This window comes from Bos mutus, chromosome 10 (assembly GCF_027580195.1).
Source record: "Bos mutus isolate GX-2022 chromosome 10, NWIPB_WYAK_1.1, whole genome shotgun sequence".
Classification (NCBI taxonomy): Eukaryota; Metazoa; Chordata; class Mammalia; order Artiodactyla; family Bovidae; genus Bos; species Bos mutus.
Genome location: NC_091626.1, coordinates 61322418 through 61350291, shown reverse-complemented (window position 1 = coordinate 61350291; position 27874 = coordinate 61322418). Strand labels below are relative to the sequence as shown.

The window sequence follows — 27874 nt, the reverse complement described above, 5'->3', positions numbered from 1 at the left end:
CTCTTTACAGCATCGGACCTTGCTTCTATCACCAGTCACATCCAAAACTGGGTACTGTTTTTGCTTTGGCTTCATCCTTTCATTTCTTTCGGAGTTATTTCTCCACTGATCTCCAGTAGCATATTGGGCACCTACTGACCTGGGGAGTTACTCTTTCAGTATCCTATCATTTTGCCTTTTCAGACTGTTCATGGGGTTCTCAAAGCAAGAATACTGAAGTGGTTTGCCATTCCCTTCTCCAATGGACCACATTCTGTCTGATGAACTATGGATGGAGGTTTGTGACATTGTACAGGAGACAGGGATCAAGACCATCCCCATGGAAAAGAAATGCAAAAAAGCAAAATGGCTGCCTGGGGAGGCCTTACAAATAGCTGTGAAAAGAAGAGAAGCAAAAAGCAAAGGAGAAAAGGAAAGATATAAGCATCTGAATGCAGAGTTCCAAAGAATAGCAAGAAGAGATAAAGCCTTCCTCAGCGATCAATGCAAAGAAACAGAGGAAAACAACAGAATGGGAAAGACTAGAGATCTCTTCAAGAAAATTAGAGATACCAAGGGAACATTTCATGCAAAGATGAGCTCGATAAAGGACAGAAATGGTATGGACTTAACAGAAGCAGACGATATTAAGAAGAGATGGCAAGAATACACAGAAGAACTGTACAAAAAAGATCCTCACGACCAAGATAATCACGATGGTGTGATCACTCACCTAGAGCCAGACACCATGGAATGTGAAGTCAAGTGGGCCTTAGAAAGCATCACTACCAAAAAAAAAAAAAAAAAAGCATCACTACCAACAAAGCTAGTGGAAGCGATGGAATTCCAGTTGAATTATTTCAAATCCTGAAAGATGATGCTGTGGAAGTGTAGCACTCACTATGCCAGCAAATTTGGAAAACTCAGCAGTGGCCACAGGACTGGAAAAGGTCAGTTTTCATTGCTATCTCAAAGAAAGGCAATGCCAAAGAATGCTCAAACTACCACACAATTACACTCATCTCACACACTAGTAAAGTAATGCTCAAAATTCTCGAAGCAAGGCTTCAACAATACGTGAACCGTGAACTTCCAGATGTTCAAGCTGGTTTTAGAAAAGGCAGAGGAACCAGAGATCAAATTGCCAACATGCGCTGGATCATTGAAAAAGCAAGAGAATTCCAGAAAAACATCTATTTCTGTTTTATTGAATATGCCAAAGCCTTTGACTGTGTGGATCACAATAAACTGTGGAAAATTCTGAAAGAAATGGGAATACCAGACCACCTGACCTGCCTCTTAAGAAACCTGTATGCAGGTCAGGAAGCAACAGTTAGAACTGGACATGGAACAACAGACTGGTTCCAAATAGGAAAAGGAGTATGTCAAGGCTGTATATTGTCACCCTGCTTATTTAACTTATATGCAGAGGACATCATGAGAAACGCTGGGCTGGAAGAAGCACAGGCTGGAATCAAGATTGCCGGGAGAAATATCAATAACCTCAGATATGCAGACGACACCACCCTTATGGCAGAAAGTGAAGAGGAACTAAAAAGCCTCTTGATGAAAGTGAAAGTGGAGAGTGAAAAAGTTGGCTTAAAGCTCAACATTCAGAAAACGAAGATCATGGCATCTGGTCCCATCACTTCATGGGAAATAGATGGGGAAACAGTGGAAACAGTGTCAGACTTTATTTTTTGGGGCTCCAAAATTACTGCAGATGGTGATTGCAGCCATGAAATTAAAGGATGCTTACTCCTTGGAAGAAAAGTTATGACCAACCTAGATAGCATATTCAAAAGCAGAGATATTACTTTGCCAACGAAGATCCATCTAGTCAAGTCTATGGTTTTTCCAGTGGTCATGTATGGATGTGAGAGTTGGACTGTGAAGAAGGCTGAGTGCCAAAGAATTGATGCTTTTGAACTGTGGTGTTGGAGAAGACTCTTGAGAGTCCCTTGGACTGCAAGGAGATCCAACCAGTCCATTCTAAAGGAGATTGGTCCTGGGTGTTCTTTGGAAGGAATGATGCTAAAGCTGAAACTCCAGTACTTTGGCCACCTGATGTGAAGAGTTGACTCACTGGAAAAGACTCTGATGCTGGGAGGGATTGGGGGCAGGAGGAGAAGGGAACGACAGAGGATGAGATGGCTGGATGGCATCACCGACTCGATGGATGTGAGTCTGAGTGAACTCCGGGAGTTGGTGATGGACAGGGAGGCCTGGCGTGCTGCGATTCATGGGGTTGCAAAGAGTCAAACATGACTGAGCAACTGAACTGAATAGGTATAAATATTTTCATTTTACAGATGAGGAAACAACTTTAAGTGTTTAGGCAGCTATTAGAGTTAAAATGTTTCTGTGCTCCTAGGAAACAGGGTTTACATTGCCTACTGCTTTGTATATAGCAGACATTCCATAAATAATTCAATCAGTTTTTTAATGTGAATAAATAGAGCACCATTCTTCCTAATACTTTGAGCCCTTTGACCTATTAGTATTTCAAGCAGCTTTTATCTAATGGAAAATCAGAATGATTTCCATTTATTTCGCTTCTACACATATTCCAGGGGCAGATCTCACTCTAATATCTCATTAACCCTACATTGACACAAATATTTTCTCAATTTTAGAAACAAGTTAATGAAGGCTTAGCTGGAATTAATATTTGACATTTTTATCACATAAAGTCAAGGCAGAGGAAAGACCAAAGGCATGCTTTAAGAAGAACCTAGTTCTGGGATTTCCCACATGGTCCAGTGGCTAGCACTCTGAGCTCCCAATGCAGGGGGCATAGGTTCAATCCCTGGTCAGGGAACTAGATCCTACATGCAGCAACCAAGAGTTCACATGCTGCAACTAAAGATTCTGCATGTTGCAACTAAGACCAGGTGCAGCCAAATAAATAAAATACTTTTTCAAAAAAGAAGAAGAATCTAGCTCCTACTGTATAGCCACAGGGAGCTATGTTTAATATTCTGTGATAAACCATAATAGAAAAAATATAAAAAATAATGGATATATATGTATAATTGAATCACTATGCCATAGAGTAAAAATTAACAACATAAATCAAGTGTACTTCAATAAAATAAACTTTTTTAAGATGAGCTTGAACTTAAAAGAAATTTTAATAAGAAGAACCTAGTAAAGTTATGACTAGAAAAAAAGGGCTCAAGATAAACTAGGAGGGAAACTGTCCTCAAAGAACGACCACAGGTCAGTTCTGTTGAGTATGTCACTCAGTGGATAGAGTTCTGTGCTTACTAAGCACTATACTAGGCGTCAGGGAGATGACACCAAATACTCATTTTGAGACACCTATGAGCTTTTAGGGAACAGAAGACAAAGACACATAGACATAAGGAAAATGAATTCACAGTATGAGAGTGTAAAAAGAAAAAGCACGCGGGATAGCAGTGGTTATTGAGAAATGGCTAATGTAGGCAATAAGTTCAGAAAAGGGAAAGATTATATTTGTATACATTTATGCTGACCTCAGTACCTTCACAAAACCTCTTTACTATGAGTTGTAGGAAGACAATGAAGTTTGAGAGAGCATCTGGCTTCCAAGGAGCTCCCTTTCTTCCCTGAGAAGATCAAAGACCTAATCATCAAGATAAGATAAGACCCATAAGATAGTGCTGAGACCCATAAGATAAGACCCAAGATAAGATAAGACCCATAAGATAGTGCTGAGACAACTCCTCTTGCTACTGAGCCTGGGTATTATGAATTATTAGCTAATGATGTTTCTCTCTCTGTATTTTTCCCTCTTTCTGCCTTTAAGAGTAGCCTGGAGTCCTTTTGGGGCTTTGCTTTTGACATTTTGAAGCCCTTCAGAGAACTTAAAGCTGCTGCTGCTGCTAAGTCACTTCAGTTGTGTCCGACTCTGTGCGACCCCATAGATGGTAGTGGTTCTCAACCCTGGCTCCTCTTGGAATCACCTGGGGAATTTTTAAGACTGCCACCTGGGTCCCACACCCAATACTCTAATTGAATTGACCTAGGATGCTCCTTTGGTGATTCTAATGTGCAATCAAGTTTGAGTATTTAAAGGGTTCCTAGACATGATAAGCAGAGAAGGCAATGGCACCCACTCCAGTACTCTTGCCTGGAAAATCCTATGGGCAGAGGAGCCTGGTAGGCTGCAGTCCATGGGGTCGCTAAGAGTCGGACATGACTGAGCGACTTCACTTTCACTTTTCACTTTCATGCATTGGAGAAGGAAATGGCAACCCACTCCAGTGTTCTTGCCTGGAGAATCCTGGGGACGGGGGAGCCTGGTGGGTTGCCATCTATGGGGTCGCACAGAGTCGGACACGACTGAAGTGACTTAGCAGTAGCAGTAGACATGATAAGAGAGAGTGAGACTTGCTAGAATGAACAGAAGTATCTTGGAGAAACAGAGGAGGTGGGGAGCTTCCCTGCTCCAATCTAGAGAAATAAGCTTGATTCGCTATCCTGGAGTAGTAGGAATCTGGCTTCCCCACAGCCCTACAGGAAAGGTAGAAAGACTCCCCTCACCCTGGGATACACACACAAATCACCATGGGATCTTGTTAAAAGGTAGATTCTGACTCAGTAGGTCTGAATGGGACCTGAGAGTCTGCATTTCCAAAAAGTTCCTAGGTGACCCCAATGCTGCTGGTCCACAAAGTGGCAGAGATCTGCATGGCCATGACTCTAGGCCATCTCCCTTAAGATTCCCACATCCATCTCAAACATGGAACAGGAGGAGTCACAATCTGTCAGACCTAAAGGGTTCCACAGACAGGGACAGTGGACAGCTGTGCAGTGACCTGTTTAGACTTATGACTGAGAACCAGATGGTCCCCATCTGCAAAGCTTTCTACACTAAAAGGGGAGCATATCCCGGCAGGGGATCCTGGCAGATCACAGATGACTCACTCAAAAGGGGTCTAGAAATCAGAGGGCAAGAGAAGTCAACTGATACAGCCCAAAGTCAGCCTCCTGGGCACAGAGCAGGGTGAGGGATGGAGAGCAGACCCAGATAACAACATATCTGTATGTTACAGATAACCTGGCACAATCCCCAAGAATGAGGTGAAATGTTCTGCCAGGCCAGCTATCTCAGTCTGTGTGACTGCTGTAACAAAATACTGGGACTTCCCTGGTGGCCCAGTGGTTAAGACTCCATGCTTCCACTGCAGGGGGCACAGGTTTGATCCCTAGTCAGGAAACTAAGATCCTACATGACACAGGGTGCCAAAAAAAAGAAAGAAACAAAGAAAAGAATGAGGTGAAATGTTCTGCTAGGCCTGCTATCTTAGTCTGTTTGGGTGGCTATAACAAAATATTAATCCTCTAGACTGGCTAGCTTAAACACATTTATTTCTTCTAGTTCTGGAGGCTGGAAAGTCCAAGATCAAGGCATCAACAGATTTAGTGTCTAGCAAGAGCCTGCTTCTCAGTTTACAGATGGCATTCTTCTCACTGCGTCCTTGCTCGGTAGAAGTGGTGAGGGAGCTCTCTGGGGCGTCTTTTTTAGTGGTACTAATTCTGTAATGGACCAGGGCCCTTTGGGGCCTTCCTGGAACAGACATCTCCCTCCGTATCCTCGGCCTGCTTGCCTCTTGTTTGTAGAAAACCTGTAGTCTCCAGGCCTCCCCTGAGTCACAAAAGCCTGGCTCAAGAATTAACTATTGAAAGGATGTGAATATGTAGTGACAAAAATAGCAGTTGGGCCAGGAGAATTGCTAAGAATTTAAATAGTAAATCAGCCATACAGCAGTCACAGAATTTTTAGTCCCTCCCTGAAGTACCTGGATAACTGTCTGATACACATTTCCTTCATTGTTTTACAGAAACTAAAACCCCCCACAAAATGGAAGAAGTTAACTACCTGCTGACCATGAGGACTTAGCCCCCAAAGCCTGAGGATTGATAATGTTGACCTCTGTTGACAACAGCCTGTTACCTCACCAGCAACCACAATCCTTTGATTCACATACCCTGTCACCCCCGCCCTCACCTTTAAAAATACTTCCCTGAAACCCATCGGGGAGTTCAGGTCTTTTGAGCAGGAGCCGCCTGTTCTCCTTCCTAGGCTGCACAGTAAACCTTTCTCTGTTCCCAACTCCAGCTTTTCAGTTTGTTTGGCCTCGCTGTGTTGGGCACACGATCTTAGGTTTGACAATTCCAACATGAGGGCTCCATCCTAATGACTTAATCACTTCCCAAAGGCCCCACCCTCCAATACCATCACATTAGGGATTAGGATTCAACATATGAATTTTATGGGGACATAAACATGATGGCTCCGACGATAAAGAATCCGCCTGCAATGCAGGAGAGCCAGGTTTGATCCCTGGGTTGGGAAGATCCCCTGGAGAGGGAAATGGCCCCCTACTTCAGTATTCTTGCCTGGAGAATTCCATGGACAGAGGAACCTGGCAGGCTATTTATTGTCCCTGGGGTAGCAGAGTCGGACACAACTGAGCAACTAATACTCACTTTCACACTATAGTGCTAGCCCTATGGGGGTGCCGCCTCAGTCAGAAATTAAATTGGTAGGAAAATTAAAGAAAATGATGTCAGAGCTTACATCTGAGACTCTTACCCCTTAGAGCTGGGAGCTTACCTGAAGTGTCAAACATCCTCATGAGTGGCAGATGGACTGCAACCCCAACAGCAGAGCTTTAGGGACAGTGCTTATGTCTCTGTTGGAGAACTGATGTGCAGAAAAGAGGTGGGTTTCAGAAGTCACTGCTGCTTTCAAGAATGTGTTGAGAATGAGCCACACGTGCTTTGCAACCTGCCCACAGGTGGACAAAAGAAAGAAAAATAACGCTGTCTTGGTTAAAGTTTGATGACAATATGGATTTCCCTAAGCTTCTCCGAAAAATACTTAGAGGCAGTGGTAACAAAAGTTTACATTAGGGCCCCACCTCACACCCTGAATTTCTTAAAGCTGAGACTAAACTAAACCTCTTATTGTCTTTGTGGGAAAAGAAGAGTATAAGCCTGAGGAACTCCAGCCCAGGTGAAAGTGGGGAACCAATCTGTTTAGAACCGATTTTGGCCAGCTTGAAATTTAGCCTCAGTGGGTTGATTTGGTTTAAGGTGAACACCTGTGGGTTCTCCCAGCCTTTGAAGTTTGGAAAGAAGGAAGGGGCTGGAAGTAGCCTCACACTTCTAAGGTGAAGGGGGCTGGATGCTGAATGGAGGGTTCAGCAGCACCTTCTCAGACCTCACTAGAGAGAACAGCTGGAAAGTTCTCAGGCAGCATGCAGAATTTCAGCTGGCACTTCAGAGTCCTTTGGGAAGCCAGGCAGGAGTTCCTTGAGCAGGATCCTTGAGTAGGCTGCCAAGGCCAAGGGATCCTGCACCTTGCACCTGCCTATATGTCTCTTTATCTGTCATCAGTGCAAGGGCCTGGGGACATGTTAGGAGAAACTGAGCTTTGGACAAGCAGGCAGAGTCCAGATCTCCTTGACCTTGAGTTTTATTTCTCACACTGTTACAGTGTCTCAGAAGTGAAAGGGTTTTGACACTGTACTGGGCATTGGTTAAGAAGCTGAAACAATATAACTAGGCCTGCTCATTAGACATTGTTCTGAGACCCACTACACACCAAGTGCCAAAAGGAATTCCAGGTTAGGGAGTTCCCCAGTGGTCTAGTGGTGAGGATTCCAGGCTTTCACTGCTGTGCTCCATGTTCAACTCCTGACCAGGGGTTAACTGCAATTCTGCAAGCTGTGTGATGCAGCCACACACACCACCCCCCCCTTGCAAATTCCCAGGTTAATTAAAAACTTATAGATAAATGCTACAACAAAAGAATTAAAACTTAGGCAAATATTTAGCTGATTCTAAGGAAGGCTTAGGGGAGAGTCCTTTTCCAGCTCCTAGAGGTACCTACAATCCTCCACTCACCACCCTCTTACTCCATCTTCAAAGCCAACAACATGGCATCTCCCAGACTCTTCTTTCAGCACCACACCTCTCTCTGTCTTTCTCCTCCACGTTTAAGGGCCCTTGTTATGACACTAGGTCTACCCAGATAACCCAGGATAATTTTCCTAGCTTAAAGCCAGATAATTAGCAAACTTAATTCCACTTGCCATATAAACACAGGTCCTGGGGATTAAGAAGTCTTTGGGGCCATGATTCTTGCATACACAATTGTATTATTCCATACACGAATCTGTCTGAAACTATTTAACATTAATATTTTAAATATTAAGCATTTAAAAACCAGCCCTAATGTCTACCTTAGTCTATGGATGACATAAGATATATATTCACAGGATGAATGCTCTGCGCCTATTGAAAGTCATAATGTAGGAGAATATATAGTAACATGGAGTGACGTTCACTACACAGTAAGTTGTGTGTATGGGGATTCGTCTATAAAAGAACATGCACAAGATGATACCAATTATGTAAAACCAAATCCCAAAACAAACCTATATGCAAGTGAAAAATAAATGGGAGGATATAGGTCAAAATATTAACAATATTTATCTCTGGATGGTGATTTTAAATTTCTTTTGCTTTTCTCCATTTTCCAAAATAGACATTACATATGCATCATGTTTTCGAAGAGAAATAAAAGCTGATCGAGAACGTCTACCTAGGACAATTTTCTGATCAAGTATTTTTTAGCTTTTGACAACACTCGCTCAATCTACAGGATGGTGCTCTTCATCAAAAATATTTCAAGTCTGGCCATCGGTGACACTCACTGTTTTTTCAAGTCCGAGCTGTCCACTCTGGAAAATGTGACCCACGGAGGATAGGAAGGAGCCACACAATGAACTAAGCAGCAAATAGGTGCTTCTTAAAAACCTTTTCAAGGCCAAGCAAACCCAAAGCACAGCCACACCCCGCGAAGAATTTAATAACCAGTAATTTGGAGCCGGATGCACAAGTAAAGGAGCCTCTTTCATAACCTCGCTGGCACGTGTTAATAGTGTTAATTAGTAATACTGTTTTTAATACATAAAAGAACATAGGCATCGCCCGTGTGCCTGCCAGCTGAGTGGCGGAGAGTGTCTTGCCGGCGGGACCGCTGACAGGACCCAGCGTGCCCACCCTGGTCCGCTCCCGAAGCCTGAGGCGGCTTCCCAGACGAGAGTGAGCCGTCTGAGCTCGACCCTAAGCACCACTGGGCCCAGAGCAGAGACCTGAGGCCGGGGGCCCTAGCCCGGGAGCGCGTTAGAATCCTGGGCTTTGCGGTGTCGGATGGGCGCGCGCCTCAGCACCTCCCCTCTCCCGGCACTCGCGGATCCCGGCCGGAGCCAGCCCCTACCACCGAGAGGTGCGCCTAGAGGGACGAGCCCGCCGCTTCGCTCCTCCCAGCCTCCAGTATCCCGGAAGTTGACGCCGCGCGCTTCGTCGCGTGCTGCTCGCTGGGGTTGTCGCCTTAGAGATCTGCACGGGCTGGGCTTGCGAAAGGATCAACATGCCTGTGAGTTGTTTACTTTCGGGCTTCGCGTTTGTGTCGGCCTTCTCTGTCGCCCGAGGGGCCCCGAGGACAGGCTAGATTCATGGCTCCGCTGGGCCCCGGGGCTACCTGCAGAACGCCGCTCGGCGCCTCGGATGGCGCGGCTCTTTCGCGCGTGGCGGACTTGTTGGGACTTGCCCGAGCGGCGCGGCGAGCCGGGCCCTGCCAGGGCGTGGAACTGGAAGCCCGGCGCCGCCCTGGGCTGCGGTCTGGAGTTGCTGGTTGGCAGGGAACTGCTCCCTGCGTACCTTACTCAGCCCTCCTGGGTTTCGGTGGGCATCCGCGAGGCTATGATCGTTTACGTCTTCTTGCTTTCCTTTCTTTTTGTGGTTCTTGCCCCCCTCTGCTTCCTCTCGGAAGCGATTTTCTGCTTGTTTCCTTTTTGAAAACTGTCTTCGAAGTTGCCATACAAATTAACTCTATCAGGGACAGTCAAGCGTCAGCCACTTAAGAGTTCTTGTCAGATCAGATGTTGAACCCAGGGGGCAGAAATCACCTCGCTGTTGACATTCTCCGGGTCTACCTCAGCAATTTCTTGTCTCAGCGGGTCCACCAGGGTCAGGATCATTAGCACCACAGTTTTATTTTCTCTGGCGACTGTTATTAGTTACGAACAACGGAGTTAACCTTACCATCTGTTTCCGGATCGTTGTAAAGCCCCTTAACTGGGACTTAGAGAACTCAAGCATTATAAACAGTGTTGATGAAAGTTAACAGGCTTAGAAAACAAAAACTAAAGTGTTGTCTGTGCTGAGTATGACTGTTATTCCTATTTTTGCATGTATATTTTACATATGTTAAATCTGTCAGAGTTGTGGTATCATTGTAGTACTCATACTGTTGTTTGTTTTTTTTGTTTGTTTGTTTGTTTTAATTCAGTTAGCTAGAGATTTACTGCATCCTTCCTTGGACGAGGAAAAGAAAAAACATAAAAAGAAACGGCTGGTTCAAAGTCCAAATTCTTACTTCATGGATGTAAAATGTCCAGGTGAAATTTCAAACTTTAATTCCTTTCCTAAGGAAAATTTCTCTAAAGGACTACTTACAGAATTTCTGTAAGGACTGCTAATAATCTGTTGTGTACATTTAGATATTAGGACCCTCTGTTGGAGTAGAAGTGGGATTAAAGAATTGGAATGTCCTAGGGTTATTTGCATAATAAACCACTTCAGAAACATTTGGGTAGGGGGTTGTGAAGATGGGATTTCCACAAGGGACATGGCATTGAACTTATTAAGTCTTTAAGATGCTCAGATGGTAAGTTTTCTTTTTCATGGTTCAATGAAAATTTGATTCTTCATTGTAAAGCTGTGGGATCCAGTATGGTGGCCATTAGGCACATGTAGCTAGTGAGCACTTGACATGTGGCTAGTCAGAATGGAAAAATTCTTTTTCATTCTTTTTTTTCTTGAGGTATAACTGACATAAAAGTAGTTTATGATGTCATGATTCCATATTTGTATATACTGGGAAATGATCACAATAAGTCTAATTAATACCCATCACCATACATAGTTACAGTTTTTTTTCTTGTGATAACTTTTCAGATATATTCTCTTAGTAGTAACTTTCAAATATTCAGTATGGTATTATTAACTGTAGTCACTACAGTAATTTGCTGTATCTTTAAAGTGTGAAATACACACCAGATTTTGAAGATATAGGGAAAAAAAGGCTTTGATTACACGTTGCAATGATATAATTTTGGAAATACAGACTTCCATAGATTATATTATTAATTTCATCTTAAAAAAAAAAAAACACTTATTTTTAATGTGGCTACTAGAAAAGTTTGTTACGGATGTGGTTGAACAGCACTGAAGTTCCTAATCTTTTACAAGGTCTCTACTAGAAGTACACTGAACAGGTGCTGTGTTTTCTTCTGCTTTTCACTTCTAACACTGCCCTTTTTTAGGTTGCTACAAGATTACCACGGTCTTCAGCCATGCTCAGACAGTAGTGCTTTGCGTAGGCTGTTCAACAGTGCTGTGCCAGCCAACAGGAGGAAAGGCCAGACTCACAGAAGGTAAATCATTTGGCATTTTCTAACCCAGGGATGAGATTTTATGATTTTAGAGTCTTTTTACAAAAATCAGTTTAAAAGAAATCATAGATTCGTAATTACCAAAATAATTTTTATCTTTCATTGTGTGCTCTTTTTAGTAAAGAGTACCCTTTTAAATTAGATAAGTTTGTACTCTTGACCTTGCAAAGAATTCCATAATCTGTTATTGGTCTTAGTTTAGAACATCTAATTTTGTTGTATTATATTTAGTCAATTTGCTTAACTTGGAATATTAGACATAATCAGAATGCAGTAAACGAATAAATACATGTAAATATTTTGTTTCCTATGTATTTGGTACATATAATTTAAGATAGTTTTTATCAATGCTAGCTAAGCAACAGATAACTATATTTAACATGTTAGAGGTTTGATTTCTATGAGCAACTCATGATTAAGACAGTCTCATTTTTAATTCTTTCACTTTTGTGCAGTGAGAAGAAATAATACATATGTATATAATTTTCCATAGTAGTACTTAGGGATTTACAATTCAATAATGATATTTAAAATTGGCTTGTGATATTTTTGGTAACATGGTAAATTCCATGTTATTCTCACTGGAAGAGTTATAAGTGAATTGGTAACAAATCCAAGATCTAGTTAGTATGACCTGGTGAGATCTAACTTTGAAGTCAGCACAATATTTAAGTGCAGTATTCTGCTTAAAAATGTACTTGCAAGATTGCCAAAACCTGCATATCATGCCATGATCTTAGAATTTGTGTCCACATGCTGACAGATGATTAAAAGGGTGCATATGTACTAGAGTTTTCCTAAAAGATCTGAGATGAACTCTAACGAAAATTATTTTATGGAGAAAAGAATTTAGAATAGTTCTTAAAAATTAAGTTTGCATCTTCTGACAGCTTGCATTAAAGTTTTAACTCATGGTCTTAAATGAATTTCATTATAACATTTGAGAGGACTTAATGATTATTTAATCTAAAATTTCTAAAAGCTAAGTTTTTATGTAAAAAGTACTTTTTATCCTTACAACTCTATACCAGAGATAGAACAGACTTGTGTTTAATATGCTCTTGTGATTCTTTTGCAGGCTGTTCATTTAGAAGGAAGCAACACTAATGATCCACACAACTTCTTGAATTTGTGTTCTATCGCAGAAAGCCTTATCAGTTCAGTAATTCCAGTTAATCTACCAAGATAATGTAATTACATTTAATTTTGTAAGGTATACAGCAACACTCTCCTATTTTGGTGTCAGTTTTTCAATAAAGTTTTGATTATGGGCAAATTACTTCTTTGCTTTTTTTAAAAGTATGTGTGAATATGCTCTACATTTATATATACTGTGTATGTGAGTTTGGTTTAAACATTTTTAAAAGCATATTCTGATTAGTTTGTGTCTCACTTCAGGAATAGAAACTCAATATTTATTTTATGTCATTTTTCAAATTACTCTGAAGGGGTTGTGCTGTGCTGTGCTTAGTTGCTCAGTCTTGTCCAACTCTTTTTCACCCCATGGACTGTAGCCCACCAGGCTCCTCTGTCCATGGCAATTCTCCAGGCAAGAATACTAGAGTGGTTTGCCATGCCCTCCTCCAGGGGATTTTCCCAATCCAGGGATGAAACCCAGGTCTCTGGCATTGCAGGCAGATTCTTTACCATCTGAGCCACCAGGGAAGCTTACAAATGGAAAGTTCATTATTTATTAATTCTAAATGTAGTTTGGTTTTGTAACTATGGAAACGTATAGAAGTACATATTTAATGCAGTAACAATCACAGTGTAATGCCTTGGATTTATGTGCCCATAACATACTGCATAATTTAGTACAGTAACTGTACCTGGCATCTGAGTTATACTTAATAGAAAGCTCTTCAGGGGCAGAAAATTTGAGAGGAGGAATCAAGAGTATTGTGATTTTTCCAGGATGTCCTGGCAGGGAGCAGTAGATGGTACTACGTTCTCTGGTCCAGACAAGTGAGCACTGGTGACTGCAAAACATGTTAAGTGGCTCTGTAATCTCATTGTCATTCTTATGGTTTATAAAGTGACCCTTGGGACTTAGGAAGTAGAGTATATCTCTCCCTTTGTAGCCCTTATATGACTGCCCGTTAGACTGGGAAGATAACTGTTTCTGTTTACCCGTTATCTTTAAGCCAGGCACTTAAGACAGGCATTTTCTACCAAGAGGTGTTCCTATATATACACCCCTAATCCGAGAGACTGATCCATTAACAATACTGATTGTTATATCAGAGGAATGTTGCATGAGAACTGAAGAACTGTGGAAAGTTTGGGGTGTATTGTATGAGAAACAGATAACTCAGGGCTTCTCAAACTTTCTTGGTATATAGCCTTTTTAGTTTCAGTAATTTTTTTCATGGAGTTCCCTGGCCAAAAGAAATAGCTAATGGTTAAATTTATTAAGTAGTTAAATTATAGCAGCTTTAGTACTAAAGTAAAAAAAACTACATGTAAATTAGAACCAAAGTGATACTTTTTGCTTCATTCTTAAATGACCTGCTAATGAAACGAGTGTGCCTTCTGGGTACTGAATATCTGTCAAAATTTGGATCACATTGGACACTGCCATTTTCATTTTTTCCACATTGATTTTTGCATAGTATTAGATTCTTATCACAGCAATGACCCAAAACCCAGCTTCACAAAGATGTATCACCAAAGGAAATGTGCTATCTAAATGTAACAATTACCTGGAACTCGAAGTTTGTGTGGTCTCCAAAAGATGTCAGGTGTCAGTGTTTGCTCCAAGGCACCTCAGCGTGCACAGTTTAGGAACTTTGGCAAAACCTGTGATAAACAGGGAGCAAATTCTTGCAAATTTTCTTGGAAATAGCATCAAAAGAAAGTATGGTACTTTAAAGAACCTAAGAGTTAATTTAAAGAGATATTTGGCTCTGGGAATTGAATGGTATATTAAGTTTTATTCCATTATTAAACAGTATGACTTGATTTGAAAAATGCTCAGAAGAGAACATTCAGACTTTTCCAAACTTAAATAATATGTTTTCCAAACATTATTATTTACTGAGTGTTTTTCTTTAATATTATCATTTATATTGTCCTCATTTTTTTTTGGGCCTTGCCACAGGGCACGTGGAACCTTAGTTTCCCTGACCAGGGATGGAATGCCATGCCACCTGCAGTGGAAGTGCAGAGTCTTAACCACTGTCTTCATTTTTTAATGTAAGGAAAGTCTAACCTATCCATAAATTAGAAAAAAAATTACATAAAAATAACTAAAAATTAAATTCTTGGCTTCTGATCTGATCAGATAACAAATGGTTTCTTATCTGGTTGCCTCTGTAAATCATCTGATACAGTTTAATTTTTCAGATATAATGTATACCATAAAACTCAACACTTTACAATATAAATTTCAGTGGTTTTTATTATATTCACAATGTTGTTCAACCACTGCCAATATCTAATAATTTCAGGCAATTTTCATTATGAGAAAAAGAAACTCCATACTCACTAGCATTCACTCCCCATTGCTTCCTCCTCCCAGATCCTGGCAACCACTAATACATTTTCTATCTCCTTGGATTTGCCTGTCTGGACATTTTATATAAATGGAATTATATAATACATGGCCTATTATGTCAGGCTTTCATTAACGTAAATACATATCATGGCCATTCATGCATGTACTTCATTCCCTTTTTAACTGAATAATAATATGTAGAATATACATTTTGTTTACCCATTAATCAGTAATGGACATTTATGTTTTTTTCACTTTTTGGCTATGAATAATGCTGCTATGAATTTATGTGTACAAATTTTTGTGTAGAGATATTTTAAATTCTCTCAGACGTATATACCTAGAAGTAGAATTGCTAGATCGGATGGTAATTGTTTAGCTTTTTGAGGAATTGCCTGTTTTCCAAAGTGCCTGCACCATTTTATTCCTACTAGCAACAACGCACAAAGGTTCCAGTTTCTCTACATCCTTGTCTGTTTTTGTTTGTTTTTTAATTATAGCCATCTCAGTGTTTGTGAAGAGTTACCTCATTAGGGTTTTAATGTGCATTTCCTTTATGACTAATGATGTTGACTATATTTAAATGTCCTTATTGGCTATTTGTATATCTTCTTTGGAGAAATGTCTATTCAGATCCTTTGTCCATTGTTAACTGGGCTGCCTTTTTATTTTTGAGTTGTAAGAGTTCTTACATATTTTAGATACAAATCCCTTATATATGTGGTTTGCAAATATTTTCTCCCATTCTGTAGCTTGTCTCTTCATCTTTTGTCCTTAGAAACACAAACATTTTTAATTTATATGAAGTCTAATTTATCTAAATTTTTTTGTTCTTGTGCTTTTGGTGCTATATCTAAGAAATTATTCCCTATTCCTAGGTCACAGAGATTCATGCCTGTTTTCTTCTAAGAGATTTATAGTCTTCATTCTTACATTTAGGTTTGATCTGCTTTGAATGAATTCTGCATATGGGAAAGGGAAGCAGGGATCCAACTTCATTCTCTAATTCTTTTTAATGACTGCACAACAGTCCATGGTGTGGAAGTACCATAATTTATTCATCATTATCCTATTGGTGGGCAATTTGTTTCTAGTTTTTTCCCACTATAATCAATGCCATAAATATATTTAAGTATTCCTTAATAATAGAGCTTTTATTTCTGTGGGTTAGATTTACAGGAGTAAGACTGCTGGTTAGAAAGATAAATATATTTTTAATCAAGTGATGCCAGACTTCTTTCTATCAGCGATATATGAGAGTATTTTCCCCCTTCCCCATCTTCCATAAATAAATGGAACCCTTTTTTTTTTTTTTTGCCACTTTGGTGATTGTAAGGTTATTTATCATTGTTACTCTAATTTGTGGGCTTCCCTGGTAGCTCAGAGATGGTAGAGAATATGCTTGCAATGCAGGAGAGCTGGGTTCAATCCCTGGGTTGAGAAGATTGCCTGGAGAAGGGAATGGCAACCCACTCCAGTATTCTTGCTTGGAGAATTCCATGGACAAAGGAGCCTGGAAGTCTACAGTCTATGGGTTGCAAAAAGTCAGACACGACTGAGTGACTAACATACTCTATAATTTGGATATCTAGATTACTGATGAGTTTAGAAGTGGAAAGAAGCCAGAATAAGCTACTATCTTCCTAGGGTTCATTTTCTCTCTCTCTCTCTTTTTTTTTTTTAACAACAATAACAAATTCTTCATATTAGAATTTTGGTTTAAAATAGTAGGAATATAGTTTCCTACTGATGCTATAACAAACTACAACAAACTTGGTGGCTTAAAAAAAAAAAAACACATGAATTTATTATCCTACAGTTTTGGAGATGAGAAGTCCACAGTGGATCTCTTGAACCTAAGATCAAGGTGTATGTTTCTTCTGGAGGCTCTAAAGGGAGAATGTTTCCTGGTCTTTTCCAGTTTCTAGAGGCTACCTGTATTTCTTGGTTCCTGGCCCCAGATTACTCCATCCTTTACTTCTATCATCACATCTCTGACTCTAACCTCCCACCTTCCTCTTATAAAGACCTTTGTGATTACACTGCATTCACTTGGATAATCCAGGATAATCTATTTCAAGATCCTTGATGTAATTACACCTGCAAAATTTCTTTTGCTATGTAAGGTAACATTCACATATTCTGGAGATAAGGATGTGGACATTTTAGGGGGCCATTATTCTACCTGTCATAGAATACAAAGTTGAAGAATTCTATCCAGATTTGAAAATTGAGATTCTGTCTATAGTAATAATAATAAAAACTCCCTGCAAAAAAAAAGTCCAGCACCAGATGACTTCACTGAGGAATTCTACCAAACATAAAAAGAACTTAAACCAATCCTTCTCAAACTCTTCCAAAGGATTTAAGAGGAGGGAACATTCCTAAAATCATTCTGTGAAGCCACTACCATGCTGATACCAAAATCAGAATAAAGACAATACCAAAAAAGAAGAACATAGGTCAATAATGTTGATTAATATAGATACAAAAATTCTCAACAAAATATTAGTAAATCGAATCTAACAACACATAAAAAAGATCATAAACCATGACCAAGTTGGATTCATCCTAGGGTCACAAAGATGGTTCAACATACACAACCAATATGATAAACAACAAACAAACACATCAACAAAGAAAAGACAAAAACTATATCTCAATAGATGCAGAAAAAGCATCTGATAAGATTCAAAATCCACTTATGATTAAAAACTTACTAAAGTAGGTAAAGAGGGAACATATCTCAACATAATAAAAGCTATTTATGATGAACCCACAGCCAACATAATACTCAATGGTGAAACACTGAAAGTCCTCCCACTAAAGTCTGGAATAAGATAAGGATGCCCACTCTTACCACTTCTATTAACATAATATTGGAAGTCCCAGCCATAGCAATCAGACAAAAAAAGAAATAAAATGTATCAAGTTGGAAGAGATATAATATGCAGATGACATAATACTATATATAGAAAACCCTAGAGATGCCACACAAAAACTATTAGAACTGATAAATGAGGCCATCAAAGTATACCAAGATACAAGATTAATATACAGAAGTCTATTGCATTTCTTTACATGAACAGTGAAATATTAGGGAAAGTTTAAAAAAATCACCTTTAAAAATGTAGGAATAATCGTGACCAAGGAGATGAAAGACGTATATGCTGAGAACTATATAACAAATTGATAAATAAAACTGAAAATGATTTAAAGAAATGGAAAGAAACCCTACACTTTTGAATTGGAAGAACTAGTATTGTTAAAATGGCAGACTTAATGCAATCCCTATAAAATAACCAATGACATTTTACACAGAACTAGAAGAAAAAATCCTAAAATTTATATGGAACCATAAAAGACAGAGAATTGCCAAAGCAATCCCTGAGGGAAAAGAACAAAGTTGAAGGTATACTGCTCCCATCCTTTAGATAATACTACAAAACTACAATAATCAAAGCAGCATGGTATTGGGACCAAAATAGACATGCATCAATGTAACAGAATAAGGCACTCCGAAATAAACCCACACCAATGGCCAATTAATCTTTGACAAAAGGGGCAAAAATATATGATGGAGAAACGACAGTTTCTTCAGCAAGTGGTGTTGTGAAAGCTGGACAACTGCATGTGAATCAATGAAGCTGGAACACACAAAAATAAACTCAAAATAGCCTAAAGACTAGGAATTCCCCTGTGGCCCAGTGGTTAAGACTCTCTTTAGAGTCTCTCTCTTGATAAGAGAACAACATAGGAAAAATTCTCGACTTGAATTTTTCTTAGGGAAGCAGGTTGGTTTTGATTATTCTACAGGAACATAATATTGGAGCTGCCACTGCCATCTGCACCCAGAGCTCAGGAGATACCAGTTTTAGCCCTGCTCACTGTTTTGTGGTTGTGTTCTTCAGTCCATGAGTATCTTTCTCATTTTCTCATTTCACATTTTATATATAATGCTATGTATATAAGAGAGGTGGTGTTTAAAAGTATGACTCTACTGTGCCATTTTTGTCTTTAATTTGCATAATAACAGAAGTTGTGAATATTCTTTATTTGAAGCCAGATTTACTATTTAAAATCCCAATATATTTTTATTCAATTTATATGACAATTTTTTTTTTTTACTAAATATTTCACCTGTAAAGTTGGATGCTACCGAATGTCCTTTTATTGGGCCTGTAAATTTTTAGAGTTTTCTTTTTTAACGGGAAGACAAGATAATTTTAGAACAGCCTTTTGAGTTAGATAAGCCTGGATTTGATATGAGTTCTAATGGTTAATGGTTATGTGACTTTGGGCAAAATGACTATAATACTTTCTACTTAATGGGGTTGTTTTGAAGATAAAATGAGTTAATAAAGTTCTTAGCACAATGCCTGACACATAGTGAGCGCTCTGCTAATAGTATTCTTTTAAATAAAAAAGGATCCTGCCGATTCAAAATCAAGAACTTTCAAGTTCTATTTTTTCTTTCAAATTATTTACCCACCTCATTACCACACTTGAGCACAGTTGTGCTAACTACTGCTGCAAATCAAGCCACCCCAAAATTTAGTGGCTTAAAATGATGATGACATTCTTTTTCATGATTCTGTGGGTTGATCTTACCTGGGCTCATCATGTGGCTGCCTTCATCTGGAGGCTCAACCGGACTGGAAGGTCCAAGATGACTTCAGTCACATGTCTGGTGCTGGCTGTCAGCTGAGTATGTAGTAAGCTAGTCTGGTTTTCTTACATGGCAGTCTTGGAGGCGGTGTTCTCAGAGGGTAAAGATGGAAGGTTTGAAGACCTCTTGAAGCCTGAACTCTGGAACTTACGCAACATCATTTCCACAATATTCCACAGGTCAAAGAGAGTCACAAGGCCAGCCCAGGTTCAAGGGAGTGGAGAAACAGACACCACTTTTGGCTGAGAAGAGAGGCAAAATCACATTGCAAAGGAGCATGCAAAATGGAATGGGAGGAATTTGTGGCTATTAAAAATTTTACTACATTTTGGGAGACTTCCAATATTTATCAAGACTATTCATTCTCCAACTCCATGAACATGTACGTCCACAATCAATTTTTAAAGAAATGCTTTATTCATTTCCCCTATTCTGGATGGGCACAAATATAGGTAGGAAATTTAGAGGAAATCCAGGTGGCCAATGAATGCGTGAAAATAGGTTTAACTTCACTAACAATAGGTAAATGCAAGTAAAAATAATCAGATATCATTTTCTATCCATTGCTCAGTCAAAAATTAAAAGTCAGTGGTGGTATACAAACAACAGAATTAGGTTCAGCTACATAAAATTATCTATGTTCAAGCATCTTTTGATTTGGAAAAATAACAATTTCATATGGTTCAACTCAAAGAAAAGGATGTTCCTTACAGCTCTGTACATAATAGTAAAAAAAAAAAAAAAAAAAAATCAGCTAAAAAATGGAGAGTATAATGTGATTATGTTGTTGTTACTTAGTCGCTAAATTGTGTCCAACTCTGCGACCCTAATGGATTGTAGCCCACCAGGCTCCTCTGTCCATGGGATTTCCCAGGCAAGAATACTAGAGTGGGTTGCCATTTCCTTCTCCAAGGGATCTTCCTGAACCATGGATTAAACCTGTGTCTCTTACATCTCTGGCATTGGCAGGCAGATTCTTTACTGCTGAGCCACCAGAGAAGCCCATATAATGTGATATAGTCATACAATATCATATTTTATAGCAGTAAACTGGATTTATATTTATCAACTTGAGCAGATCACAAAAATCAATGTTAAAAAGGGAATGTAGAACATGTTTTATTTACATTTATACAAATAGCACCATAGTATACATAGTATACACACAGTGTATATGTATATACTTGGCTGTGAAAGCATTAAACAAGGGAGTGGATGAATATACACCAACTCCTGACAGCTGGTCCCTGTAGGGCAAAAGTAGTGGGGCTTTGGGTGATGGTTCTAGGGGTCTTCAGTTTTATCTATTAAGTTTTACTCATTATTATTTTAAAATGAAGAAAATTTGACTAAATATTAGCATTTTAAATTCTGGGTACTGGGATTACATGGGTATTTGCAATGTGAAGCTTTTATGCTTTCTAGTATTTTTTTAAAAATAAAAGATCAAGGGAACTCCCTGGTGGTCCAGTGGTTAGGACTCTGCTCTCACTGCCAAGGGCCCAGGTTCAATCTCTGGTTGGGGAACTGAGATCCAAAAGCCTCATGGCACAGCCAAAGCAAAACAAAATATCAAGTAGCTATTCCAGTATCTCCTAAGAATAGAACTTAGACTATTTGAACCTGAATCAATAGCAAATAACAATATAATTCTTTATGCCTATGATTGTGATAATGTATCTGTAAAACCCTAAAGGTTACAAGTAACTTCTTTCTTAATAAAATACAATAATAAACTCTAACCCATCTAAATGAAGATTTACATTTTTTCTATAAAAACTACAAAGACATATTTCCAGAACCTCAACTATCAAATCTGGAGCAGAATTTTGAAATTTTTTATTCTACCACAGGAAGGTAAAGCAAATCGTTTGTAGCCAATAACCACCTTGACAAGTTGTACATTTCAGAAAAACAAAAACAAAAATGCAAGCAACTTGTGTCAAATTCTCCTGAGTTCTTTTCCCTAAAGGATCAGCCACACCGCAATTACCATTTTGGGAAATGCGGAAATTTATCAAAGCATTTCTAACACTTCTATTTAGCACTTATCAAAGCATTAAGTAAGAAAATAAGTTATTATGGTCAATACGAATTCTTAATGTGGGGTCAGTGAACCCCTGACGTTTGTATATTGATTCACTTTGAGAAAATCCCCAGCTTTCTCATGGCTTCAATAAGAATCCTAAAAAGTGAAAAAAACTAGTCTAAAGCAAGTACCCTGTTCATAGTACACATTAACCAACTTCACAGATCTCTTCACACTTTGTGGCTGTAACCCCTTGGACAGTTCAGTCACATCGCACTTCTCCCCAACACTCAGACAATGCGCTTTTCTCCTCTGCTAGTGTAAATGTCACCTCCTGGTAGGTCCAAGCGTTTTGCTCTATGGTATGTGTTAAGGTTCAAAGCTCACATTGGTATCACATGATCAAACTGAAAACATGATTAAAAAAATTTTGTTTTTGTCTATAGTGCACAGCATGTGTGATCTTAGTTCCCAGACAAGGGATTGAAACCACACCCCCTGCATTGAAAAGTGGATTCTTAACTACTGGACCACCAAGGAAGTCCAAAAACATGATATTTTTATCAGAAATATTTTTTTAATTGCTGTTAATTTTATTTCCCTTTTGTCACAATAATTAATGTTTAAAATTTAAAGAATAACATTAAAGGAAGGCATTTTCTATTTATCAAAGAAGTATGGGTTGAAAAATTTGACAAATATGAATAGAAGACCTAGAAGTCAGAAGCCAGAAAGAAACAAGGAGATAAAATGGATCTGTTGTAGGGAGTTGCTGTCTGTATTCTGACCTCTCAGAAATATCCATCTACTTACCTCTATGGATCAAAGTGGAGTGAAGAAACAGGCTGAGAGCTCAGAACTATAGAACAGGCCTCTTTTATTTGAGAATAAAAAAACTTCCATTGCTTTTTGAATTTCCCCAAATTCAGTGTAGTCTCCAATACTGATCATCTATGACTATTACAACAAAATTTCCCAGTATGTCAACACTATAATAAGCCATCCATGGAGCCAGTCTCCCAAGATGGCTCCCAATGAGCCTTACCTTCTGGTATTTATTCAGCTTTTGTGTAGCTCTCTCCTACACTGAATCAGGGTTGGTCTGTGTGATCGGGAGAAATTGGCATAAGTAGTACTGTTACTGTATGGCCTTCAAGGCTAGATTATAAAAAACACTGTGGCTTTTACCTTCTCTCTTTAATCATTCAATCTGCGGGAAGCCATAGGACAGTCAAGCAGACCTATGGAGAAGTCCACGTAGTGAGACGCTGAGACCTCTTCCCAAAAGCCAGCAAGTGACAGAAGCTTCTTGCTGATAGCCACATGGCTGAACTATCTTGGAATTAGATCCTCTAGCCTCATTCTCAGAGAAGGCAATGGCACCCCACTCTAGTACTCTTGCCTGTAAAATCCCATGGACAGAGGAGCCTGGTAGGCTGCAGTCCATGGGGTCGGTAAGAGTCGGACACGACTGAGCGACTTCCTTTTCTCTTTTCACTTTCATGCATTGGAGAAGGAAATGGCAACTCACTCCAGTGTTCTTGCCTGGAGAATCCCAGGGACAGAGGAGCCTGGTAGGAGGCCATCTATGGGGTCGCACAGAGTCAGACACAACTGAAGCGACTGAGCAGCAGCCTCATTTTAGCCTTCAGGTGACTGAAAGTCCTGCTAACATCTTGTCTGCAGCCACAGGAGAGACCCCGAGCCAGAACTGCTCAGCTAAAATGCTCCCAAACTTATAAAACAGAGAATTTTTGAGATATACTAGTTTGTTATGCAGCAATAGATAATTAATGCACATTATAGTTAAAGAAGCCAGACACAGAAGGCCACATATTATAATTCCACTTATATGAAATACCCGTAATAGGCAAATCCAAAGAGACAGAGACTAGATCGGTGGTTGTCAGGGCCTGGGAGTAGAGAGGAATGCACAGCAAATGTTAATGGGTTTAAGATTCCTTTTTGGGGTGAAGATATTCTGGAATTGAATGGGCACACAATCTTGTGAATATACTAAAAACACTAAATTGTACACTTTAAAGGTTGACTTTTAAGGTATATGAATTGTGAATTATATCTGAAATACTAATTTTTTACATTGTAGATTTTTTACCTGGAAGCAGAGTGCAGCTATAACAAAAGCCCAAAATGGGGGAGTAAATTTAGAACAGTGAATAGAAGCTGAAAGGATTTTGAAAAGAGTGTCAGTGAATGCCTGAGGAGCCTTGAAGAAACTGTTTAGAAGTATGATGGCCTTTGAGGAGGCTGCAGGTGTGGACTTAAAGGAGAGTAAGAAAATGTTGCTGTTAATTGGAAGAAAGAGGACTACTGCTGTGAAGCGGCAGGAAGTTTAGCAACATTATTGCCTGCAAGACCACAGAAAGTAGAAAATGTGCCTAATGAACTAGGTAATCTAGCTGAGATTTCCAGACCCAGTACTGACTCTTGGCTTCTTCTTGTTGCTCACACTACAAAGCTGGAGAGAGACAAGCTAAAGGAAGGGCTACTAAACAAAAAAATGCATCAATAACTGACGGTTTAGAAATTTCCCAGACTCTCCAAATGACAAAAGATGCTAAAATTAAGAAAGGGCTTCAAGGCAAAGATAAAATTTAGGGCACTTCCAGAAAACAAAACAAAAAACAGTCTAAAGATGAAATTGAGGGTATGATATATAAAATCCTTTATGACCGTGGAAAGAAACAAGATGGTATCTTGAGAGCTGTTTTAACAACAGGTCTTAATAAAAGCTGAACAGTGTTTTCTCCAATTGTCTTAGCAGAATCCCAAGTTTGAGAGGGGTCTAGTTTGAAGAGATTTGGGGGCACAGCTTCTGTTTATTAGCATGATCCCCAGTGAGATTTTTAAGGGACTCACAGAGTTTTAAAAAATTACATTAACAGGAAAAGTGTTAAGTTAGACTGAAAGGAGAATATAAAAGAGGCCTTTGGACCCTCAAACTTGTACAAGTAGGAAAGCAGGTTGTAGGACTTCCCTGGTGGTCCAGTAGTTAAGAATCTCTGCTTCCTCTGAGGGAGCATGGGTTGGATCCCTGGTCAGGAGCTAAGATTCCACATGTGACTTGGTGTGGCCAAAAATGAAAGCAGGCTGAGAAAGCCACTTGGATGCAAACACATGTTGCCTTTCATGAAAAGAGTAATTCAGAGGGCAGAGCCAAGAGTTTAGAGAACACAGCCAAGAGCCAAGAACTATTCTTAGGCCTTGAGCACTAATCAAGCAGCTACCAACCTGTGTCTGGCTGGGGAGCAAATAATATCTTTAGTTCACAAACCTTAAAATCTGTGAGTGAATGAGCATTTGCGAAACATTTCCTCTAGGACCAGAAAAGCCTTTAGATAACTACAACATATTGTCTGCACCCTCATTAGAGACTCTGGTGCCAGATCCATCCAGTCAAGCTACTCCTGAATTCTTGAGCTTCAGAAACCATGGGATAATAAATGTATGTTGTTTTAAGCTGCAATAGAGAACTAATACACCATTTCTCACAATCTTGTTTCTGCCGTCATTTTTTTTTCTTTTTAAAACATATTTATTTATTTGGTTGTGGCAGGTCTTGGTTGTGGCATGCAGGATCTTAAGTTGCAGCATGTGGGATCTATTTCCCTGACCAGGGAGTGAACCTGGATCTCCTGCATTGGGAGCAAGGAATCTTAGCCACTGGACCACAAGGGAAGTACCATCTGCTGTCATATTAAAAGAACAATATTTTGAGTCTGCTGTTGAATGAAATTTCCTCTATATTACACATTCAGAAAGTACACTTTTATCAGAATATTTTATTTCAAGAGTTAACACTTTTTTCAAAAAGTAAAAATATAATTACTTCCCTGAGTATAAAGAACTCATCCTCCAATAAAAGACAATTACAAAAGTAAGCAATTAGAGGTACATAATTCTCTGCATTCAGTTATACTCTATTACAAATTTATTCTTTAAAATTGCATGTATTTTGGGACTTCAATGTTTCAAAACAAAACAAAAACCAACAAACAAAAACAAAACCATAACAGCTTGTTTTGCACCTGTGATGTTAAGGTACGTCTGATCTGTCTTTATCAAATTCCAGAGCAATCTTTAAAGCAGTGCTGTTGAGGCCAACAGACTGCATGTTACATATGATAGAAACAACTATTCCTCTTGGGGGGACCTTGTTATTTAGCGCTTCTGCATCCAGTTCTTCAGGAAGGACCAGCAGGACACTACTGGCACCCACTGCGCCTCCAGTGTGAGAGGCATAATGCCGCTGCTTCCTGCAAGAACCGTATGTCTGCTTCTTTTCCACCACGCCCCAGGCCATTGCATATTTACCCTCTTTATCCCAAGACATCTCTGTGTTAGGGACTGGTGTCCAAATCATCAGCATTGTTTCCGGTTTAAGATATCCAGGTAAAAGATTTTCATTTGCATTCTTAAACAGCCCGACTTGGTAACCATACAGCATCGCATTCCCAAATTTCAGAAGGTCACCCACTGTAGACAGAAATCCACCACCAGCCCATTTATAGGAGTTATCCACGTAAGGTGTGTTGACAAGGCGTTTCTTTTTATTGTAAACATAAAATCTAAAATGAAATAAGAATAGTCATTAAAAATGTGATAGTCTAGTATTGACTTCATACATGAAGATGAATAGAAAAATGTATACATGAGACAGATTGTATTTCATTGTAGTGAATATATTTTCTCAGAAAGTAACCACTAGTTTTCAGTATGATTCAAATAAAATGAAACACAAGCTACTGAGTAAAGTATAGAAAGCTGATTGTTTTTTCTATTGCAAGCCTTGCCCATGCTGAGTGTATGAAACTTCTAATACTGTTAAAAGATGTACTGATTAGTACACATGATATATATTTGCCCTGTGCATATGCAGAAACACCTAATGTTTGGTGTTTTCAGTTCCTGGGTTCAGTGAACCATGTGCTACATGTAAATTTTATAACTAAAAACATATCATTGGGATGTTCAGGAGTAAGGTTAATATTTATAAGAAGACTACATCTCCTGATTAAAAATAACATAGAAATACTATGTATAATGATGGGATGGGGTACTTTCTTGGTGTAGTGGAACAGCTGCTGCTAAGTCACTTCAGTAGTATCCGACTCTGTGCGACCCCATAGACGTCCGGCAGCCCACCAGGCTCCCCCGTCCCTGGGATTCTCCAGGCAAGAATACTGGAGTGGGTTGCCATTTCCTTCTCCAGTGCATGAAAGTGAAAAGTGAAAGTGAAGTCGCTCAGTCGTGTTCGACTCTCAGCGACCCCATGGACTGCAGCCTTCCAGGTTCCTCCATCCATGGGATTTTCCAGGCAAGAGTACTGGAGTCGGGTGCCATTGCCTCAGCAGGAGTTAGCAAATCTCAGCCTGAATCCCAACTCTCACCCTTAATAACTATGTTTATTTTATTTGATTAATAAACATGTATATACTTCTTACTATGTTCCAGGTATTGTTCTAAGAACTATATACATATGAACTAATTTATTCCTGTAACAATGTTAGGAGATAGATACTACTACAATTCCTAAGGCACAGAGAACATATATAACTTGTCCAAAGCCACACAGTTTATAAGTGGCAGAATTGGATTAAAATCTAGGCAATCTGTTGCCTCTCTGCTTCCATCTTAATTTGTAAAATGGGGACAAAAACATCTACTTTGCAGAGTTAGAAATAAATGTATAAAGCACTCTGCATATTTCTAATAGGTACTTAATAAAGGTTTACTCGCTTAAGTATTCAACAATTATTGATGGAACATGTACTACATGCCAGGCACTGTTTGGATGCTGGGATAAAGTGTAAAACAAAAGAGACTGACCTCATGAAGTTTCCATTCTAATATGAGGAGACTGTACCATACATTAGGTACATAAAATGAAATCACAAAATAAATAATAAAGGACACAACTCTTGAGGCTTCTGCCTTTCAAGATTCATAATAAAATGGTACTCTTGGGTTTTCAGTTTGCTGACAGTCTCACCTGTAATGACTCTCATCTTCATCTATCCTTGGCTATTCATAAGCACAGTTAGACCTGAATCTTACCATCACTTTTTTATCTGTTTTAACACTAGGGTCTCAAACTCAGAAATTTCTTCCTATGACTATGACTTCCAATCCTTCCAGCTCTCCAAATGAACCTGCTCTCT

The 27874-nt window shown here is 39.3% G+C and overlaps 2 protein-coding genes and 1 long non-coding RNA gene across 8 annotated transcripts in view; 2 read left to right on the top strand and 1 right to left on the bottom strand.

The window, feature by feature from the left end:
* Positions 1-6573, top strand: part of LOC138989401 (uncharacterized) — a 36063-nt gene extending 29490 nt beyond the window's left edge. Inside the window, exon 4 of the long non-coding RNA XR_011465664.1 lies at positions 5811-6573. This is a non-coding gene — a long non-coding RNA (uncharacterized lncRNA). The remainder of the gene's footprint in view (positions 1-5810) is intronic.
* Positions 1-27874, bottom strand: part of LACTB (lactamase beta) — a 70461-nt gene that overhangs the window by 27117 nt on the left and 15470 nt on the right. For 2 of the 4 annotated variants that reach the window (XM_070378041.1, XM_070378040.1), the window contains exons 6-8: positions 19606-26281; positions 14201-14297; positions 6587-6760 (exon numbers count right to left, since the gene is read on the bottom strand). In XM_070378041.1, coding sequence (XP_070234142.1) covers positions 25750-26281 — 532 coding nt within the window. In that variant the 3' untranslated portion in view covers positions 6587-6760; positions 14201-14297; positions 19606-25749. Of the gene's footprint in view, positions 1-712; positions 765-6586; positions 6761-14200; positions 14298-19605; positions 26282-27874 lie in introns of those variants that run through there. The other 2 variants (XM_070378043.1, XM_070378044.1) reach the window with 2 other exon arrangements.
* On the top strand, positions 9264-12777 carry RPS27L (ribosomal protein S27 like). Of its 3 annotated transcripts, none has more exons than XM_005894521.3 (4): positions 9264-9418; positions 10334-10442; positions 11370-11480; positions 12577-12777. In XM_005894521.3, the coding sequence occupies exons 1-4, from the start codon at positions 9413-9415 to the stop codon at positions 12603-12605; spliced, it is 255 nt and encodes an 84-aa protein (XP_005894583.1). In that variant the 5' UTR covers positions 9264-9412; the 3' UTR covers positions 12606-12777. The 3 variants fall into 3 exon arrangements, with proteins under 3 accessions (XP_005894583.1, XP_070234146.1, XP_014333350.1); XM_070378045.1 differs by having other exon boundaries at positions 9293-9418; positions 10338-10442; XM_014477864.2 differs by lacking the exon at positions 9264-9418 and adding an exon at positions 9455-9726.

Bases quoted from the DNA above. Each gene is read 5' to 3' on its own strand.
- RPS27L (XM_014477864.2), top strand. From the start codon at position 9,550: ATGGCGCGGCTCTTTCGCGCGTGGCGGACTTGTTGGGACTTGCCCGAG. The intron at 10,443-11,369 runs GTGAAATTTCAA...GCCCTTTTTTAG, and splicing joins CATGGATGTAAAATGTCCAG to GTTGCTACAAGATTACCACG. The intron at 11,481-12,576 runs GTAAATCATTTG...ATTCTTTTGCAG, and splicing joins AAAGGCCAGACTCACAGAAG to GCTGTTCATTTAGAAGGAAG.